The 20691-nt window shown below is 44.6% G+C and overlaps 1 protein-coding gene across 10 annotated transcripts in view; it reads right to left on the bottom strand.

The window, feature by feature from the left end:
* The window catches only part of slmapa (sarcolemma associated protein a), a 30103-nt gene that overhangs the window by 6124 nt on the left and 3288 nt on the right, over positions 1-20691 (bottom strand). For 2 of the 10 annotated variants that reach the window (XM_086118863.1, XM_086118862.1), the window contains exons 2-24: positions 14680-14827; positions 13891-13963; positions 12093-12129; positions 11364-11426; positions 10971-11066; positions 10820-10891; positions 10537-10677; positions 10316-10453; positions 9902-10070; positions 8705-8755; positions 8114-8272; positions 7171-7236; positions 6321-6380; positions 6168-6233; positions 5685-5765; positions 5382-5441; positions 5127-5252; positions 4968-5042; positions 3931-4031; positions 3650-3854; positions 3157-3274; positions 2591-2762; positions 2379-2513 (exon numbers count right to left, since the gene is read on the bottom strand). In XM_086118863.1, coding sequence (XP_085974989.1) covers positions 2379-2513; positions 2591-2762; positions 3157-3274; positions 3650-3854; positions 3931-4031; positions 4968-5042; positions 5127-5252; positions 5382-5441; positions 5685-5765; positions 6168-6233; positions 6321-6380; positions 7171-7236; positions 8114-8272; positions 8705-8755; positions 9902-10070; positions 10316-10453; positions 10537-10677; positions 10820-10891; positions 10971-11066; positions 11364-11426; positions 12093-12129; positions 13891-13963; positions 14680-14827 — 2412 coding nt within the window. Of the gene's footprint in view, positions 1-2378; positions 2514-2590; positions 2763-3156; positions 3275-3649; positions 3855-3930; positions 4032-4967; positions 5043-5126; positions 5253-5381; positions 5442-5684; positions 5766-6167; positions 6234-6320; positions 6381-7170; positions 7237-8113; positions 8273-8704; positions 8756-9901; positions 10071-10315; positions 10454-10536; positions 10678-10819; positions 10892-10970; positions 11067-11363; positions 11427-12092; positions 12130-13002; positions 13226-13890; positions 13964-14679; positions 14828-15817; positions 15842-19616; positions 19680-20691 lie in introns of those variants that run through there. The other 8 variants (XM_086118869.1, XM_086118868.1, XM_086118871.1 and 5 more) reach the window with 7 other exon arrangements.

Genomic DNA, 20691 nt, shown 5'->3' with positions numbered 1-20691 from the left:
ATGCGGCGCAGCTTTGACACAGGTGGGTAACCCCAATCAACCTGGACATTCCTACCCAAAAACGGACAAGTCGACACTGCGCAGTGTGATTTCATCATCATAAAGTGTCTTTTCACCTCTCTATTTTGCACGGATTTTAATTTCAGCTAAAAACGGATAGACTGGATTACCATTCATATCAAAAGGAAATCTCGAAGTGTTCTGGTTTGAGAACCTGAAAAACGGTCATTCCGTACTTGAGGCTCCACTATACATTCCGTTTTTTCAAGAATTCTTTCTTCAAAATAAAAAATCATTCTCAATGCAATTGCGGGCATCGATTTGATTATTCGCGGTCGGCGCTGGTCCCTCATAATTCCCCTTCCAATAGCAGGGCTCTACTCCCCCCCCCCCATTGTGACTTTTCAGCAAAACGACTTTCATCAGCATTCTAATGAGCTCAAATGCCCTTGGCGTGAGGGGGCTTTACAATGCCACCTGTTACTTTGCCATGCCATGACCGTGGACAGAGACTTGCTAAAATTGCCATATGGCAGTCATTTACCAATAAATGATGTCAGTGTGGGAGCCGTTTGTTTATTTGGCCGCGTGATTGTGTTTATCCGAGCTAAACATCCTGATGTGGGGTCAGAAGAGGAGGAAGCTGAAGCAGGGGGGGGGGGGGGGTGGTGGGGGGGGGGGGGCGTCGAACTAGCGTCTGCTTTACTTCAGCCGAGGCGAGGCCGTGAGGCAGCAACACGTCACCTCGGCTGCCACGCTACTTATGATTGCCGTGTGTGTTTGTGGTGCTGCAATCGCTTGGCGGCGGCGGTCATGATTGTTGTTACGTGTGATTGGGTTCATGGTTTAAGACGTCAGTGGTACCTCCAAATCAGCAAGTTCAAAACGCAGCCAAAAACGTTTCCGATTTAATGTTCATGTGAAGTAAGCGTATTGTTTTGTCTACAACCTTAATTGACGAATCATAAACACGTCTGCTGCACGCAGGTGGGATCGCTGGCCTGTGTGTGTGTGTGTGTGTTAGTGCGCTCTGCTCAAGGGCAAAGGCCCACGTGGGGCAATTTAAAAAAAAAAAAATATATATATATATATATCCATCCATTTTCCAAACCGCTTGATCCTCATTAGGGTCGCGGGGGGTGCTGGAGCCTATCCCAGCTGTCTTCGGGCAGTAGGCGGGGGACACCCTGAATCGGTTGCCAGCCAATCGCAGGGCACACAGAGACGAACAACCATCCACGCTCACATTCACACCTAGGGACAATTTAGAGCGTTCAATCAGCCTGCCATGCATGTTTTTGGAATGTGGGAGGAAACCGGAGTACCCGGAGAAAACCCACGCAGGCCCGGGGAGAACATGCAAACTCCACACAGGGAGGCCGGAGCTGGAATTGAACTCGGTACCTCTGCACTGTGAAGTCGACGTGCTAACCACTGGACTACCGGCCCACCCAAAAAAAAAATATATATATATATATATATATATATATGTTAATTGGACGCTACTTCGCGGATTTTCGTTTATCGCGGGTGGTTTTGGTCCCCATTAACCGCGATAAACGAGGGATTACTGTATAAGTTTTTATGTTTTTTTGTTTGTTTTTTTTGCTTGTCATCACATTTTCAAAGTGATTTGTTCTTATTTTGCCCAATTTTTCATGATTTATGTGGGGGGGGGGGGGGTAGGTGTTGGTCATGTTTTAGTCAGTTTATATTTGTCAGAGCCTGTTTTATCACGCAAAATGCAGTCCCTTCTTTGTCAAATTTGTAAAAGTCCGTTTTGGTCAATTTTGGGAGTGGGGGAGGGTTTTAGTTTAGGGTGTCAGATAAGGCATCACTTTTTTTTTCTTACTTTTTAGCCACATTTTTGGGTGTTTTTCAGATTTTTTTGTTTTGAGTGGGGGGGGGGTTGTTTCCAGTTTTTCACTTTTTTTGTTTCACTTTTTTTTTTAAATAAGTAACGATTTAGTGTTTAACGCTTTACTGCGGAGTTGCTAAGTCTTACGACGAACTGTTGAATCTATTATCCCACATATACGTATATTATTAGACTGTACATTATGTACGATGCTTCCTAAAATGTAATAAGTTATAATCGCAAGGGATCAAATGTTGTATTGAAACGGCGTCCGACATCACAGAACAGACTGTGGACAACCTTCAGAGGTACCACTGTATGACCACTGGTGCGACACACAAACAAAGACATACATACACACACACACACACAACCCGATGTTTCTGCTGCAAATTAACAACATAAAACCAGCAGGGAAACATCAAGAAGCAAAACCAAAAAACAGCTGCGGATGATGGCTTTTCTTTCCCCATTTGCACCTGCGCAGCAGGTGTCCGTGTGGGTGCGTGTGTGCGCTCACAGAGCTGTTCTTGTTCTGCAGCCGCTTCAGGTTGCTCCTGCACTGCTCCAGCTCCTGGTGGATGTTTGTGTTCTCCTGCTCCGTCCTCTCGTAGCGCTGACGGAGGTCCGACAACTGCGACTGCATATCTTCGTACTGCGACACACACCCATGCCGGTAAACGTGTCGTAAACGTGTCCTGTCATAGTTGAGACTTGACAGCCGGTGTGTACCTCTTTCTGCAGAGAGTCCGTGCGGTCGTGGGCCTGGTCCAGCTGGTTCTTCAGCCGGCTCTCGTCCTGCAGGTGCCGGTTTTCCAAAGAACCCAGCTCGCCCTGCAAAACCTCTTCCCGCTTCTCTAGGGACTCCAGACTGTTGCTGAGGACCAGACTCTGAGCCCTGGTGCTGCAGAGAGAGACACACACACAAAAAAAAAAGGTCAATTTTAGTTCAATCAAATATTTTACAAAACATTTTTTTGGAGCGTTTATGTTGCTAAAAGTAGAACAAGGAACCAAAAGAACAACCAGAAACAACCAAAAAACTTGTCATAGCTAAACACAAATGCAGTTCTTCATAAAATCTTCCCAAAATACAAAAAAAAAAAAACATCTTTAACTGATAGCACATTTGCTTTTCACATGGGGTGACACTAAATACAATTTTAGGAGGGGGCGGGGTTTAAGTGTCATCAACTACTTGCAATTTTTGGGCTTTGTGTTGAGAGTCTTGGTCCCCCTAAACCTCGCAAATCGCAAGTGTTCACTGTCGCCAAATGGACTCAGGTGAGTGAGTGTACCTGCACAGTTCGGCCTCCAGGCGGTACAGTTTGTCTGTAAGAGTTGTCCTCTCCTCCCTCAGGCTGTCACAGTCCTGCTGCAAAGACGCACACCGCTGCTGCAGCGTCGCACATTCCACTAGGACGAAGCGAAGCAAGACACACTTGTTTAGACACAACGAGGCACCTAATTCACATGAGAAAATTGTCATGACACCCCACTCAAACACGATACCCACATAATGTGGACACTAAATACCTTGACTTGTGAGTGCGCCAGCAAACGATATTTATGAAGGAGACGGTCACAACTGCTCGGTAAGCCGCAGTAATACTAGTCATTCTTTGCATAGGATAAATAATATGCCTGTGAGTATTGTCATACCTGTCAACATTTTGCTTTACGGTTTATATCTAGGTATGCAACACTAATGGCAAATTTGCAATATTAAAATTGCCACGATAGTCATTGTCATGTCACGGTATTAAAAGTACGTGTTTGACTGTCGCATACCTTGCAGGTGACTGGCGCTGCTGCGTTGCAGCTGCTGCTGCGCAAAGTCTTCCTGCAGCCGGCTGATCTCCTCCTCGTACTTGGCGGCCGTGCTCCTCCAGCGCTCCAGCTCGCAGCGCACGCTGCCCAGGTCCTCCTGCAAGGCGGCGATGTCCCGCTCCCGCTCGGCCGTGGCCGCCTCCGCGGCGTGCCGCAGGACGAGGATCTGTGACCCCCAGAACGAGGCACAAGGGGCGTGAATTCTTTTGTGAGGAGGCGTGACGAGCGCGGGGGTGCCTTACCTCCTCCTGCGCGGAGTAGAGATCCTCTCTGGTGCTACAAATGGTGTTCTCCCTCTGCTCTCTCAGAGCCTCCATGTCGGCCTGCAGCTTCCCAAGCTGAGCTATACGATGCACCAAACAAACAAAACAGTAGTTGAACCGGAAGTCCAGTTCTACGGAGAGCAACAGCAAACAAAGGAGGAAAGTAGAAGCAAACTGTAGAAGGAAACATTTCTGAGTTAGGAACCATGCAGGATTTTATTTTAGAATGTTTTTGCATTGCTTTCCTAATATTTGTGTATTTTACATCAAATATTATTGTGTTTTTGGCAAATATTTTAATGTGTCTAATATTTTGTATTTTACACCTCATGTTTTGTATTTTTTTCTAATATTTACTTATTTTTCATGTCATATTTTTACTTAGTATTATTTTCTATTTTGTCATGTTTGTCTCTCTCTAATACTTCATCTATTTATTTTCATGCAACCTGTACTCTAATATTCTTATTTTTCCCTCTTAGAGTTAATGTTTTGTCAAATGTTTAATAGTTTTTTCACATTTTTTATTATTAATATCTTTTTACAATTTTGTTGAATAGCTTGTGTATTTTTTTCATGTTACCTTATGTAATATTTTCACGTAACACGCCATATTTTTACATTTTTCCACCAATAGTTTTAATGTTCACTCAAATGTTTGCATTTTTTTTTCCTTTTTCAACCCTCGCCTGTATACAGTATTAACAAATTTGAAATATGTCTAATAATTTATACTATTTTCTAATTGTAAATTGTTAGTTTGGCTATTCTATATATCAGCGTTTTTGACGTAATATACATTTTTCCCAGATGTTTACATTTTTCCTCTTTTTTTTTTTTAAAATCAAATATTCACCAATGAACATCTTCATATTGCTCACGACCATCGTGACAGAACATTTCCGTACCATTTCATCTCTACTTGCATGACAGTAAATTGGGAATGGTTTGGATTTCCATTATTTCCCACAATGCTATTTCCACCTGAACAAGTTGTACTGTGTGCGAATACGAACTCTGCAGGTACTGGATCTGTTTAGTCGACTCCTCCGTCTGTTTTGAGTTATTCCTCCTCTCCTCCTCCAGCAGAGCTACACACACACACACACACATACAAATCATTATTTCGAATTGGCTAGAATACAGATTCTGATGATTATAATTTATTTGTTCACCTTGAAGCTCCAGACATTTCTGTTTGCCGGTGTTGGATAATTCCTGGGCCTCCAGAAGCTCCCTGTGGAGGTGGTGGATGACCTGCTCCGTATCGCAGGGCTCCAAGCCGGCCCGAAGCAACTCGGCTACAAAAAAAACAAAACCAAAAACAAAGGATCAACCTAAATTTGACTTTACATTTCAACTAACTAGTACTACAGTGGAATACTACTATTACTTGAATAATATAAAATAGTGCATGTTGCCATTGGCACCTTTGAGCAGAGAGACTCTGTTGAGAGGTTCGTTGAGCTCCTGATCATCCATGTTGCCGTCTGTAACACAGGTTGCATTCATCATTTTTTTCCACAAAAAAAAAAAAAGTTATCATTTATTAGGAGGTAATAGATATTCAGTCCATTTCAATTGCCGATGTCAAAATCATAGTTCATAAATAATTCACTCTTAAAGTTAAAGAGGAAAAAACACCTCAAGAACTGAAAAACAACTTATGACATCTATGTCGTAAAAATGAGGTTGCGGAATAGAATGACATGGATTGAGGTAGTTTGGCTGACCTGACGTGTCGTCACTGCTGCGGTCTTTGCTGGGGCTCAGCGTATCCGACATGTCTGACTCTTTGGCATCCATCTGGTTTCCTGCGGACACACGCACACGAGCTTTAATTCACATCTTCCTGAGGCGGGTAGAAGATCATTTGGTGGACAAGACCTCATAATTAGGGTTAATGTAACAGTGAATGCCTACAAGCAAGGCTTTGCACTGATTGTGTGGTGCCAGCAAAGTATTCTACAGAGTCAGCCTTTTACACTCTGTCTGGCCCTTTTACACTGCCTGTAAATATTAGCATTTGTCCACCTTTTGGGTCGGTTCAGCGTTCTGTTCTGAAATGGACTGACAGAGTCCGTAACCGCCCAAAGATACCAAAATATGGCCATTTTTCAGGGTAATCAAAGTCAAAAATTATATTTAATTCCGCCATTTACTTGCAATACGCTGAAGTCATCTCACAATGTGATTTGGGGAACAACAATGTTTACTTTTGAGTCGATCCGGGCTGGTCAGGATGTCGTCTCCTGCCGTCTGGTTGTTCTGCAGGTGAGCATCTAATAGACGTGCACACAAAACGGATGCCGTGTAGCAGCAATTGTGCAATTCTGAAAAATAATCCCTCCTCTTAAAAAAATTCTCACCATCAAAGTTGGCCAGTTTGTGGATGGACGAACTGACTGCTTCCTTCAACTGCTTCACTGCTGCAGATACAACAGAAACAAAGTAAGCAAGCAAGGGTCAGTCAAGTTACCATCATCCATTGCTGCCATTTGGGGGGGGGGGGGGGGGGTTCAGACAGCAATCTGAATGCAATGGCAATGGGCAACATCTCAAACTAAATACAGGAAGTCTTTGGACTAAACCATAACCTTGTAAAAGGTAATTTTACAAGTGGACCTTGTTCACTTGTAAAATTGGATTTTTCTTCAATAGGTGGGCCAATAAATTAATGGTTTCATACTTTTCAAGCGCACAAGAGCTGACATTTCAACTTTTCATGAATGATACAGATGTGGTAAATTGCATATTTCTATGAGCATATTCACTGATGTTAGGATATTTTAATTTTTTTTCATTTCTCCATCTAACAAGAGTAAGCTTTTAATTTGAGGTCTTTTGTTTTATTATGAAAGAAAAAAAATCAGCTTCCAAAGTTTGTTTTTTTCTTTTTATCAAAACTGATGAAAATCCTCCAAACTAAATGTTTGGGGGAGAATAAAAATAAATACAATTCAAGATTTTTTTAATAGAATAACACCAGAAAAGAATTGGCAGATAAGCATGCAAAGGAAATTCCCCATACACTAAATTAATCATGGACATGCTATGCGGGCTTCCAATGCTGGTGAAGAATCCGAGTGGATGAGTCTGGGGGCAAAGAGGGACCAAAGAAATATGATGGGGGGCGGGGGCCTCAAAAGAGGAAGAAGGATGATGGCGAAGAAGAGCGTATGAAGATGAAAAAGAGCGCGAAGATATATTTGTACTCACGCGGACACTCGATCAACTGTTGGATTCGAGTGGTGTCCCCTCCACTGTTGTTAATGTGACAGTTGTCTGACAGAAACACAAGAGACTGGAGTTACTTCGGCCACTTGTCCGGCGCGTCTCCTCTCGAGACAGAAGCTTGCGCGAGCCCGAAGATGAGACAGCGGGCGACCATTTGGGAAGGACAAACACGCAAGCCGAGCGCCACAGAGAAGATCAGAGCGGAAAGATGTGGAAGTTCAAAATCGCGGGATGAGAACTGGAAGTGGATAGACCGAGCGCAGACAGAAAGACGGCTCAAGTGACAAAACCAAATACAAACTGCCAATTGCCAAACAAATCTACGTGTAGTCACTCCACAATGTGTCGACAGTATGTTTACACTCGTCCCCAGTGATGCTTTTTTTTTTATTTTTTACAATGACTAATTTTACACGTTACTTTTCTCAGCGAAGGCATCTGACACATTTCTCCAAGGTAATCCCCCCCCCCCTCCACTTGACATGTGATTGCTTGACCATGTCGTGTGTCCGTGTTTATTTTCAAGGGAGCTATGCCACATAATTGTTTGGCAGACACTGCCTCTTGTCATTTTGTCAAATTCTTTGCCCTCAAAATATTTTTTCGACAACTAGACTCTGATGTGGTCACTCCATAATGTTGTGTGCATCCACAATTATGTTCCAGCATATTTCTTCCTCCCAGTCTGCCTCGCATCTTTTTGCATTTCTCCATAACAGACGTTTTAGCTGTGTTATAAACTCCACTTTCAGGTAAGTTTTTAATATAGAGAAGCCTTAAGATAGAAGTGTCATTTGTTCCGTGACAAGGCTCGCACGGGAAGATAATTCAACCATTTTGAGAAGGGAGCAACAAGTGGATCTGTACTGCAAGATTATCTTCATGTACAGGTGAAATGAAGCAATCATCATAAAACCACCGCTACCATCCACATCTCCTCCAACTGCTCCATCGTCAGTGTCTGTATCTTCATCATCCTCATCCTCCTCTTCCACACGGCTTTTAGGCGGCTCCGAGTTCGGCTGGTCCTCGACGGGCCGGTCCTCTGCGGGAGCCACCATTTCAGGGGAGGCTTCGTCTTCATCTGTCACGTGACCACATCACACAAACGACGATTTGCAGAGGGGCCCTTCACCAGGTGGCGGCCAAGTGCGCAGTGTCGGTGTAGCGGGTCAGGCACCATGAGCATTTCCGTGAGCCGATTCAAACACCAGACGCCGCCCGAGAAGCATTTGAAAATCCACCCAGAAACTCCAGAAAGCACAACCGCGTCACATAGAGAACCCGCGCAGCCTTTCCTGTCATTCTTGAGGACAAATAAATCAATCCAGCTTGTCCCAAGTTGTGCCACTTGAACCGTGAAGAGCAGGAAGAACAAAAAGTCACGGATAGCATCACACAGATGAAGAAAGACGGACCAGCATGCAATCCGAAATGGAACTTGGTGAACGTGGGCGGTTGTCATGCAGGACGTGCGGGTGAGCAGAGGGGCCAGACAAATGACACATGGACTCACCCAGACTGTTGTTTTCCTTAACGCTTTTCTCCTGGAGCTGCTCTAAGCGCACTGTGGACAACAATAGCAAGGGAAAGAGGCATTGACTCACTTAACCCGGAGCTGTTTGCGCATTCGGTGGCAGGGGCCTTTTCCTACCATACCTGTTTTGAACAGGATCTTTTTTTTAACAGTCTAATACCCATGTTTTGTTTTTGGCTTATTGCTTGAGTGTGTTGTCCTCAAAAACGGGAGCAACGTCTTCATGAGGGAAGAGGTTTGACCCCAGAGGGCAGAAATTCCAATCCTGAAAAACTCCTGGGAGATGGGTGTCAGCACTACTCTCGGCATTAAAGAATCAGAAAACATCTTTAAGATTATCATTCAGAGCTCACAAACAAATGTGCACAGTCGTACATTTCCGACGGAACCTGTTAGCTTAAAAGCCCACCTATTCACCGTTTTGTGTTCTGGTCAAAGTCATGCCTAATGTAAAAGAATTGCTTTGGCTCCATCATGTGGCATCTTGGAACCAAACCACCATGGTGGAACTTAAGTTTTCATGTGCCCCATGTGAAACTTGCTTTTCAACTTTTATTCAGCCAAACTTTGGTCTCAGTTTTAATATATTCAATCTGTTTACAAACAGTGAAGTACCAAACTCACCTGCCATTCCACATGACTCGGGCAATCTTTTCATGGAATGGATGTGTTGTGTGTTCATTTACCAATTTCATTGGTCATTTATATTAATTTCACATTGTTTCTGTATGTTAAACTACAGTTATTCTGTGTTCAAATTTTTTTTCATATGTTTGGGCGCCAGGCATCATTTCCTTGCTTTGGTTTTCATATGATTTGTTTTTATTCAAACTTATGGGAATGGATTAATCACCAAGGTACCACTGTGTGCTGAGATGAGGGGAGGAGCTTAATCTTGTCTGCACATAGCCTTGTGAACAAGGAAAGAAAAAAATGGCTTGTTGGGGATTTTTGCTATTGTGGCAGGACTGGCCAAAGGTTTCAAATATGTACTTTGGCTCATAAATTGTGGAGACACCCATCTAGTTTTCCTTTTGAAGTGAGCGACTGACATAAATGACAAAAAGTTTTCTCCACGATACTAATTTATCGGGACCCTCCTGTATATGGTAGATAATATGTCATTATTTCCCCCCGCAAATGTGGTGATATAACTTTGAGGCAATGTGCGAGTACCCTGTAGGGCAGCGAGCCTCTCGTTGGTGAAGTCATTGTCGGCCTGCTGCGCCTCGATGCGGGCCTGGAGAACCTGCTCCTTCTCCTCCATCTCCTCGATGCGCAGCTCCAGCTCCCTCTTCTCCGACGCCCCCCGCTGGGTCAGCTCCTCTTGGCGGCCCTCCGCTGCCTGCCGGAGGGAATTCACCTATTAGTCAAAATTATTTAAAGAGCATACCACTGGCAGATTTTAGAACTAAAAAGAAACTCTAAAATGCATGAGCAGCCATTGGAGTGAGGCCAGAACAATCACGGGCTCCCTATTACGTGCTCCAGTTAAGAGGCAAGCATTAGCATTTTGAAGCAACGGGGCCATTTCAGGGAGGACTGCATCAAATCTGCTTTCATACCTGTGAAACCATAAAGAGACCTCACCTTGATTTTGTCAGTGAGCTCTTTGATCTCATTGACGGCAATGTTGTACTTATTGGCCAGCTCCCTCAGCTCCTCCTGGCCCCGCTCGGACATTTCCTTCAGGTGAGTGCACTCGTCCTCCGTGTTGCTGAGCGAGCGCTGCAGGCCGGGGCAGTGACAAACAACTTTAACGAGCTAGCTTTGTGACTGTGTGCCGTCACCGGGCGGATTGCGGGTCGCACCTCCACCTCCGACAGCTTCCTGACCACCTCGATCTTTTCCTGCAGGACCCGCCGGAGAGACTCCTTGGCTGTGGTCTCGTAGTTGTGTTTGTCCTCCTGCAGGGCCAGCAGCTCCTTACGAATGCCATCCTCCGTCTGGGACTGACAGTGGACGCCAAAAATTCACTTTGGTTCATAATCGTGTCCGCATGAGGTGACAATGTGGACACACCACGAGAGAGGGAGGGTGGGGGGGGGTACGAGAAAGTGGGAGCAAGAGTGTGTGAATGTAAGCGTGAATCACCTTAGAGTAGGCCTGCAGCTGACTGCCCATCACCTCTAGTCTGGACAACAGACGGTCTTCATCAATCAGAGCCTGACAAAGGAATAGTGTTTGGGTCCATCCATCTATGCTTCCATCCATCCACGCATACACCTGAAGAGGTGTTTCCTACCTGCCAGCTGCTCTCTGAGGCCTCCTGAGTTGTGGAGAGCAGACGCTGCAGCGTGGCAAGCTTCTGCTCCAGCATCTGCTCTCGGTGTAAGGCCTCCTGTAGCAGAGACAGAACCTGAATACCACCCTCTCAGTTCACGAAATCACGTTAAATTCTAAGCGATTTGCGTATCTTCTGCATTCACTAAATCTGGTTTATTTGTATTGTTATTAACGACAACAACATCACCACTTCAAACGATCAAACTGAAAAGAATGCAATGTTGACTTGAGTAGAATATTCGTGAATATTACATTTCTTTTTCGTTTTTTCTTTCAAGTTGGAGGAGATGAAGCAGCTCATTGGCTTTGAGGTGTAATATCACGCGGTGACCAGGAGGCGTCGCTGTGTTACCTGTAAATACTGGGAGAGCTGGAACAGTTCCTGAGAATACATGCTGGGAGTGTTGGCTGCCACCTAGAAAACACACACACAGATAGTTTAACACTGAAATACATTTTCACTCGGATACATGCATTCCCAAATTGGAGAGCCAATCATTTGTCATGGGGCCTTTGCACCACTTTATACTCACGTTATATTTAAACTCAATGGGAAAAATTTGGGAAAATAAATTCCATCCTCATGAGTTTGCTAACTTCATTAAATTATGGCTCTCCATAGTGTGAGTACTTGGATCCAGTAACAAAAGTGAAACAGTCTACTTAGAAATTGGGCCTCGCTGAGAGAACCTAACGTCGCTTAATTATTAGAGAAGTGGTTCAACTGTAGTCACACATGCTACATTCCTCAGACAGGTTAAGCTGGGGGGGCGGGGGGGTGTTGCTCCGATGTTTGGAAGACACAGAGCAGACTAGCTCAACTCTTCATTGTAACTTTTACACCAATGCTGAGAGGACATGGACACTCTCACTCAACCCACTCATGGAAATATGTGGGGGGAGAGACTGGCAGAAATCCACACATTCCTCACATCAGCTGACCACTCCGCACACTTTGTGTGTGTGTGTGTGTGTGTTTGCATCAGTGAGGCGCACACACATACACGAGAGTGAGTGAGAGAAATCGCGGTCAAGTGTGTGGCAGCACAACAGGACACATCAAGCACATTGCGTCCTTTACCTTGTCTAAAGGCAGCGGCAGCGGAGCCTGGATGACACTGCAAAGACAGAGGAGCACACTTGGTGGAAACAGAATGGAGGAGAACATACGGAAATAATAATGTTGCCAGTCTTATTATTCTTGGCAAACACACCTTTGGTTTTCTTGAGTGCTAGTAAAAGTGCATGCGCAGCATGTATATGGACAGCGGAACCTCAAAGGTCAAGAGGTTCAGGAAAAGATAAGGTTTTTTTCATCATTTATTCTAAAATGGTAATCCATTCATATTCAAGTTTAATTCTTGGATTGAAAACTGTCTACATATTTTATACATTATTTAAAAATAGGGCAGTGCATATTAATGAACATATACTGTACATATAAATATGCCAAAATTAGCCAATGGCTACTTTCCATCTGCACTCCCTGCATTGCTTTTTGAAAAATAGCAATGCAGCCAATAAAAATACAGAGGTTTTCCCTCATATGATGAATCGCTGTGATTAATAATCATCATCATAAATAACATTGCAGTGCTATGACAGTGGCCTAAAAGCGGGTGAAGGTGATGATGAAGTAGAGTTATGTCGGAGAGAAAAAGGTGACTCTGCGCAACACAAGAGGCGTCTGTTAATGTGTAACCCGCAGCAAACAACACCAGAAACAACTATGAGGAAATACAACAATCCGTTCTCTGGCTCACCTATGTTAAATTAGATTTCCGTTTTAATGCCAGTAGTGGTTGGATAAGGCGACGGAATTATGTCAGCTGTTAAAAGACTGAATACATAAATCAGTGTAGCGTTACACGCTGTCACATTTGCTGTATTGGGGAACAGATACAGCATTTGAACATTAATTGCATTGAATTGAATACAACTTTATTGTCAACAACGCAAAGTCAAATAAAAGTCCGTGACGTGCTGGTTACCTGTCTTGTCTTCTTGCTGCGTTTGGCGGATGTTGGATCGCAAACTGACCCGGTGCAGGGTTCAAACTTCACGCTCTTTATCTACGCCTGACCGACTCGTTGAGATTGCTTACTTGATTTTTCCGAGAAGCCAATTCCCCACGCAACAAACTTTCTCTCTTTACACCCTCAGAAGCTCATTCACCAGCTGCAAAATAAACTGATGGTCTTCCGTGAACTTGTGCTAGCTCCACCCCTCAGGATGAGCAGTGCGAGGAAACAAGCGCGCCTCATGACTAAAGCTCACCTGGGGGCGGTGGGGCTGAAAGGAGGCCGATTAACTCATCAGGTGTAAGAGTGCCTCCAGTGGACTCTACACATACTTAGGAGTCAGCGCTGGGGTGGGGGGGGACGCATAATTCAAAACAACAAGAATCACGGCAGCTGATGGGAAAAACTCATCGCTTTTATTGTCTGACTGATGTTTAGCGAGTTTTTACATCAATTGGTGTTTGATAGGGATGGGTGATTAATCGATTTTACCCGATAATAGTTTATTTCTCAGGGTGAGCTATTTTTTAAATAATTTTTTTTCAGCACCTTCAGAGTTCAAAGCATGTCGCTGCTGATGTGCCCTGCTTACACGAACATAGAGAGGAGCTAGCTTGCAAACAGACAGTCAATGTTGCATGACAAGAAAGGAGACGGTCTGATTTGATGGCTCATTTTATGTTAAATTGGTGAACAACTAAAATGTTCATAATTTATTAAGAAGTGGGTTGAGATAGACGTTTTGAAAAATGGGAAAAAAATCCAAGAGGATAGAGTTCTTTTCAGATGTGAGAAAAAAAAAACTTTTTATTATTTCTAAGACATGTCAAAGCGTCATGGATCTGTGTTGGTACTCACTCGCTTCGTCGGCGTGCCTCCATCCCATCGGGCAGGAAGAGTTTGATTGTTGACACGATGCAGCCATGTGTGACTGGAGACACACAACAGCAACACCATTTTTAAAACGTAGCACCAAAAACACAACCGCTTATCGCGACAGTACTCCAGCTGTCTGGCGCGGCTAACCTGACAGTTTTCAGCTTCATTCAGATCGCATATATGCCTGTGAGTATTGTTATCCATTTGCTCAATATTGTTCACTACCTGGCAATGAGGGCTAGTGAAAGGCGCGTTGAATTCGGATTTTTGTTCGCACTGCTGCCAGACAGCTCTGAGGTTCTGCGTTCAAATATGGACTCCCATTTTCCTGACCCTAGCCTTCCTGTGTTTTTGCATGTTCATAAGACAATCCCAAAACATGCATCCATTTCAATTCAGTTTTGAAACCTTTCTTTACGTTTGTTAGCACAGTCGACTCCACATTGTAATGATTTTAGCAGCCATGGAGAATGGGGTCAAAATAGTGCCTGATTAATTTTCATTGCAGCTTTAATTTGAAAGGTTTGGCAGTGGAGCTGAAAATCTGACCCAAATGTCCATATTGTGTGCGTGAGCTTTGAGGTGAGCCGCAAGGTGTCCTTAAGGGAAATCCCAAGTCTGATGATTCAAATGCTGCCCGTTTGTATCAGCACATAAAGGCGAGCGAGGTCAGGCTATTAGCTCCACCTCAATAGAACAAACGTTGCCTCTCACTGTCAGTCAAACCTGAGCGTTGCATTTTTCAGCGGTCCAACAACATGCGCGTACCTTTGCGCGTGTTCTCTGTGACGTCCACACCAAACTGGATGATGTCGCCCGAGAGAACCTCGCAGGGCGGACTCTCCTCAGAGCCCCGACTCAACCGCTGGCTGTTAATAAAGGTGCCATTGCTGCTTTTTGTATCCTGCAGGTAGAACTGACAGAGAAAAAAAAAAGGATAAAATTAGACAGGCGCCCAATTTCAAAATGGTGATGGCAATAATGTGTGGAAATAAGCAATGAGATAAATAGAAGTAAAAAGAATTGAATAGGTTTTGTCCTCCTGCATTAATTGAGTGGCCATTGCGTTGCTGCTTGGCCACATGCAGGCAGTCTAAGACAGTGGGCGATTTTGTTCAACTCCTCTCTTCGCGCACCAGAACAGCACTAATATTAGTCGTTCCATGCAGAGGATAAAGAATATATATGATTGTAATTGGCTGCCGACCAGTCCAGGGTGTGCTCTGCCTCTCACCCGAAATCACCCACAACCTTATTGAGGACAAGCACTTTGATAAGATGGATGGGTGGAGTCTCTGTAAATGTTCTGAAAACCCATTTCCTTGCCTGTTTTTGCACACAGCGTGGACGTCGCTCAAGTTTACACAGGAGACATGTTTTCTTCTTGAGACAACCAACTATACATGTGAATGAGATCAACGGGTACGTCAATCAAGCGGGAAACCTCCGTGTTTTCGGCATGGGGATCATTTATCCCCATCAATCAACACTATTGTAAACATGAAGCAGGTTTACAGAAGGATGGAAACCACCCAGCCGCGGCTCTCCTCAAACAGGAACGACGGCACCACGTGAACATTAATGGTGAGAACACCGACGACAACAACAACATCAACAACTCATTAATTCCGTCCTTCATCCACACGCCAGTCACAGCGACGGAGCGTGAATGTTGAGCACATACTTACAGAGGCAAGTAAACACACAAGATCATGCGCACAGGCTACTGGACACACACGCACAGACACAAACCCACACAGTACACGATGTGATATAAGCGCCTGATAGTGGTGGTAGTGGTCCTGGGAGGCTAGCGGTGCTTCATCCGTCATCTCGTCATTGTGACTGAAAACAAGACCGCGTCGATCTACCGGAGACGCGTCACAGAGAGTTTCACTGATCTCACCATTCATCAGACCGCAGTGTGCCCACCCGCAGCGCGCGCACACACACACACAAACACACACACATACACCTCTTGTCCCCATGGTAACCTGAGACAAGGAAGGAGGGACCTAACTTCAGAGCTTTCCAAACAGCAAAGCCCCAACCACACACAAATCATGCATCAGAAAAATTCTTATAGCTTCATGAGGTGTACCGAGCACACACACGCGCACACAGACGGAGGGTCATTCGTTCATCTTGTAAACATATCGGCCATTTTCTATTCATCTCATCCTGTCCATACTGTGGATGGAGAGGCAGTTCAAACGCACGCAAAGCTAACGTTAGCTCAACTTGGCTGCGGGGGGGGGGGGGGGGGGGGGGGGGGGGGTTCACGTTCCTATCTGTGACTCTGAATGGGTGTGGCTTTAAAAGGCGGGGCCTGGTAGGTGACGTAGGAGTCAGTCAATGAGTTTGGCGAGTTGGCTGTTGTGAGCTGAGGTCAGCGGGTGGCTGTTAACTGGCTAATCGTAGTCTGCACACTGACCCGAGTGCCTGTGTCCATGCAGCTCATGTACGAATGTGCTTATGTTTTTGTTTCCAGTTTTTCAATAAAGCAATTGAAAGTTAGTGGCGAGTGGCTGACTCTATCCTTGAACCCCTGTGAGGCACTGAAATCCCTTCTAACTAGCGGTGGTATGCAATAATAAATTAGCTAACATATTTACGTTAACTTGTGTGGGCACTGACGTGCGGTTGTGTGAACCACTTTGGCACTTTGCCTTTTTTTAAGAGTGACTCTCAAAATTGGAAATTCGCCGTCTTTCACGTACTCCATCCTCCTTGCTCAGCGCTGATTTACTTTGATAATAGAATGGTTTAAGTTATTTGAAGAATCCTTGCACGTCCGAGACTTTATTTCAGCAACTTCAATGAACCCAAGTTGTTTCGGTAACGTTGAAGATCATTTTCGGCAACACTATAGTACTACATCGAATGTCAATGTGAAAATGATGTGCACAGCTTCTTGTTTCTGCTGTCATGAATGCATCACTTGTCAACCCCGACTGGCATGTTTCATTCCCACAGCTGCCAGATTTCTACACCCACTCTCGGGACATTTCTCTGGGATACTACAGATATCCTATTTTCCTTCCTCCACCATTTATGGATATAAGGACCAAGTTCTACAAATCAAGTTTCCTGACAGCCAACTAGAGCAGGGGTGTCCAAACTCGGTCCTCAAGGGCCCATGTCTTGCTTGTTTTCTCATCTTTTCCTGCTGAAAAACACGATTCAAAGAATCAGCTCATCAGCAATATCTGAAGAAGCAAGAAAACGATCGCGGTCGTTTGAACTCAGGTGTTGGCAGCAAGGAGAAATGGAAAGCAAGCAGGACATCGAGTTTGGACACCCCTGGTCTGGAGACTCCTGTCGGAGAAATCGACCCCTGAGATTTCTTCCGCATCCGATCAGATCACAGCTGCGTGTCGTCCACTTTCCACCGGCAGAACAAAAACAAGTGGAAAATCTCCAGCCTGCCGTATGTGTGGCCGCACCTGAAGCCTGAAGCAATCTCGTGACTCATCAACTGGAGGGTGTGTTGGTGATTTAAATACACAGCGAAAACATCTTATGTGTGCTGAAAATATCCTGGAACAAAAAGAAAAGAAAAAAAAAAGCATGGCACCACACCTCGAACCCATGATAAATTGTAAACCGACAGTTTGGCGGCTTATGCAGCTTCGTCGATTATCAACATTAATAAAGTACAAACAGAATGACAAACTTGAGCAAAAATAGTAAAATAGTCCATGTTCTCAGTACAAGTAAGTACACGTTGGCCTGGTATTTACGTGCCAACAAACCGCCAAGACGATAACACTCAGCATTGGTTTCATTCATTCAAATGGTGCTTATCTTCCGTTTTCCCAACATTCCTCTCTCACGACAAAAAAACTTGCAGGACTCTAAACTGCCGTATGGGGCCAAGGAAACTGGGCAAATGGGAGTTCCGAAATTGAGCGATGGCTCCCGGTGGCTATGTGCTGGACTGACTTCAAGCACTGTGCCTAAAACAGTGGCAAGTGATGCACTTTGAAGTCCGGCGCGGGTCCCCCTTCACCACTACAAAACATCTTGAGCACCCTCGTTCACGTTAGCGGTTATCGGGGGCGCAATTGCGACGTTCCGTCAGCTAGCTATGCCGACACTATGATCGTCCAATGTCCGAGGTGGCCATTTTAGAGGGCCTTGATATTGTATGCGAGTGTGTGCATGTCACAGAGAAAGATGAAAGAGCAAGGACGCGGAAAAAAAGTGGATTGGGGCTTCAGGCGAGTGGACCGCTTGACAGCACCTCGCCGTGTCGTCGTGTAGAAAAGCCACCCAATGACCCCGGCGGAATATATTCCAGCTACCAAAGGCTTTAAGTGGATATATTTCAGTGCCTCAAACATGTAGCGGTACATAGGGGTAAAAAAAAATTAACTAAAAAATGCTAGATGAAGTAGCATTCACTCCACCGACAGCGGAGTGGGCGGGGCGTGGTTTCAGTGAATTCAGTGGAGACGCCCACCGCGTTTGAGCGAGAGGAGAGAACGGCTCGACTTTTCACGACAGGCCGCGGGATTAACGGAAAAGCACTTAACAAGAAGGAAGCCAAATGATCAAACAAATTATAAATGCACTACACTCGTACAGTAATGTACGGTGGAGTTGGTGGGGGCCCCCTTTAATGACAATAAGGTGAAATTCCATGTTGATCATTTCCAGCCCTAAGTGAGGCGCATATGTGTCTGAAAGTGGACGTACCTGTCCAAAGTACAAGCGCATGGAAAAGTTCATGTGGTGCAAAGGATCAATGCTCCACGGACGGGAGCAATGGAACAGTTTACAATTGACGAGGTCAAAAGAAAACGCCAGGGGATTATGTCCTTTTGGATAAATATTGAAGATGTCACGACCCAACGGTTATGACGACGTCCTCTCGGAGGATAAAGCTGGTGTGATCCAGTCAACTGGCACGTGGACGAGCGAGTGACGCTGGTGGTCCTCAATCTGCTTTAATCTGATACAGATCTGCCTGAGTGGACCACTGAGTGTCTTAAGCAGGCTTCAGCTTCTTGAAAGCATCCTTTAGATTAGGTCTTATTAATTATTGGTGGACAGGGAAGTGACTTGCAAGGACTTTGTTCCCTCATTATAAGGAAACTTCAACATAACTTCAACGTGCAGTCCAAAATGCGAGAGGCAACTGGATGCAGTTTGTAGACGACGCCGCTTATTTCAGAGTCCCTTCAGACATGCGTGCCACCAGCTGTGCTCCACTCGCTCATGTGGAGCTTCCTCACAAAAATCCCACTTTCGACCAAAATATTTCTGTCCCTTGTGCTTACAGAAACGGCAAATGGCAATGACATCATTCAAAACAAGTTTGACTTGTTGTTTTCCCCTTCTGGGATTCATTTCATGATCCATTGAAAAAAAATGTCCTTCCGTATAAATGAAACCTACAAAATCAATTAAGCAACACTGCTACTCATTGGCTTTTGTTGACTGGTTTGCTTCAGATCGAGAACCCCCCCCACCCCCCCGCAAAAAACACTCTGTTGCCATCAGCTTGTTAACCGCATAAGCGCACGTTAAAATCTCTCTTAAAGGGCAACACTTAATTAAAGATATTGATGATTTGAGAAGCAACTATTCAAGATTTCACCGCAAACGCTTGAAAAACGCCTGAAGCTTGACGTGATTTTCATAACATGGTTCAAGCGGCGCATACTAGCAAGTCAGGTTTGGCCGTCATACACTCCTACCTTTGAATATCTGTCGCCGTCCGAGGAACACGGTGAAATTGTGGTTCACGATATCAAACTCACATGAAGTGCACAGTCATGTGATGAAAAAAAAAAACAGGTTTCTTACTGCAAGAGGAAGCTACTGTTATTGAGCAAACACACCGCTACCTTATTTCTGTGTAGTCGACCCCAGTTCATCATCGTTCGTTCCACAGACACCCACGACAGATGAAATTGTTGCGACAAAGACAACGTAAAAAAATATATACTTTTTTTTGTGTGTATTGTTATCTCGCGTTGTTGGAAGCTTTCCATGAAAATGAATGGTAATTTATGGTAATGACAATAAAACAGGAATGAACAAAGTTGAAGGTTGGCCCTTAATTGGGGATTTCACAGATTTTATTTTGAATCAGGATTACGCTGAAATACAAACAAAAAAAAATGGACAAAAAAAAGTGTTACAAGCCGTAGGTCCGTCGATTATTTTTGTCATGAACCAGAAATGTGGATGTGGAAAACAGCCATTTCCAAGTGTCCGCATGCCTTCGAGTTGGTCTAAGCCTGTGAATCCCTGGGCCTGCTGGACCTGTTCTGTGGCGGAGTGACGACAGATGCTCCACGACGGCCCGCACAGATTAAACACGTCTGCTTTAGACCTCCCATGTGGGGATTTTAAGAAAAGAAGAAAAAAAAACACATACACACACTTTAATTCGCTAATGACGATTAAGCCTTGCTATAATGGTGAGCTTTGGCGTTTTTACGAGACGTTACACAGATCCGATCGGCTGGATCGGCAGATAGTTTGCATTTCGATGGAAAACAGATGTAATGTCGTAATTTGCTGAACGATCCAAGACGTCATTGACTTGATGCACAAAATAGATGACAGCAATCACAATCTCATTCCTTCCAGGCAGGTTCTGTTCCGTTCAATGCCATGGTTAACAATCCAAGGTTTCTCACCATATACAGTATTTTTAATCCAATATTTTTGGTGGAGGCGGGATAAACTTCACGATCCTCTCACGCCGTTACAGGATTCCCTTACACACAGGCAACATCTCACCTCTGTTACCGCAGCGGGAAC

Source organism: Hippocampus guttulatus, chromosome 8, assembly GCF_054856545.1.
Source record: "Hippocampus guttulatus isolate MCC_2025c chromosome 8, RoL_Hgut_1.0, whole genome shotgun sequence".
Taxonomy (NCBI): Eukaryota; Metazoa; Chordata; class Actinopteri; order Syngnathiformes; family Syngnathidae; genus Hippocampus; species Hippocampus guttulatus.
Note: the sequence above shows the minus strand (reverse complement) of the source record. Positions and strands in the feature narration are given on the sequence as shown.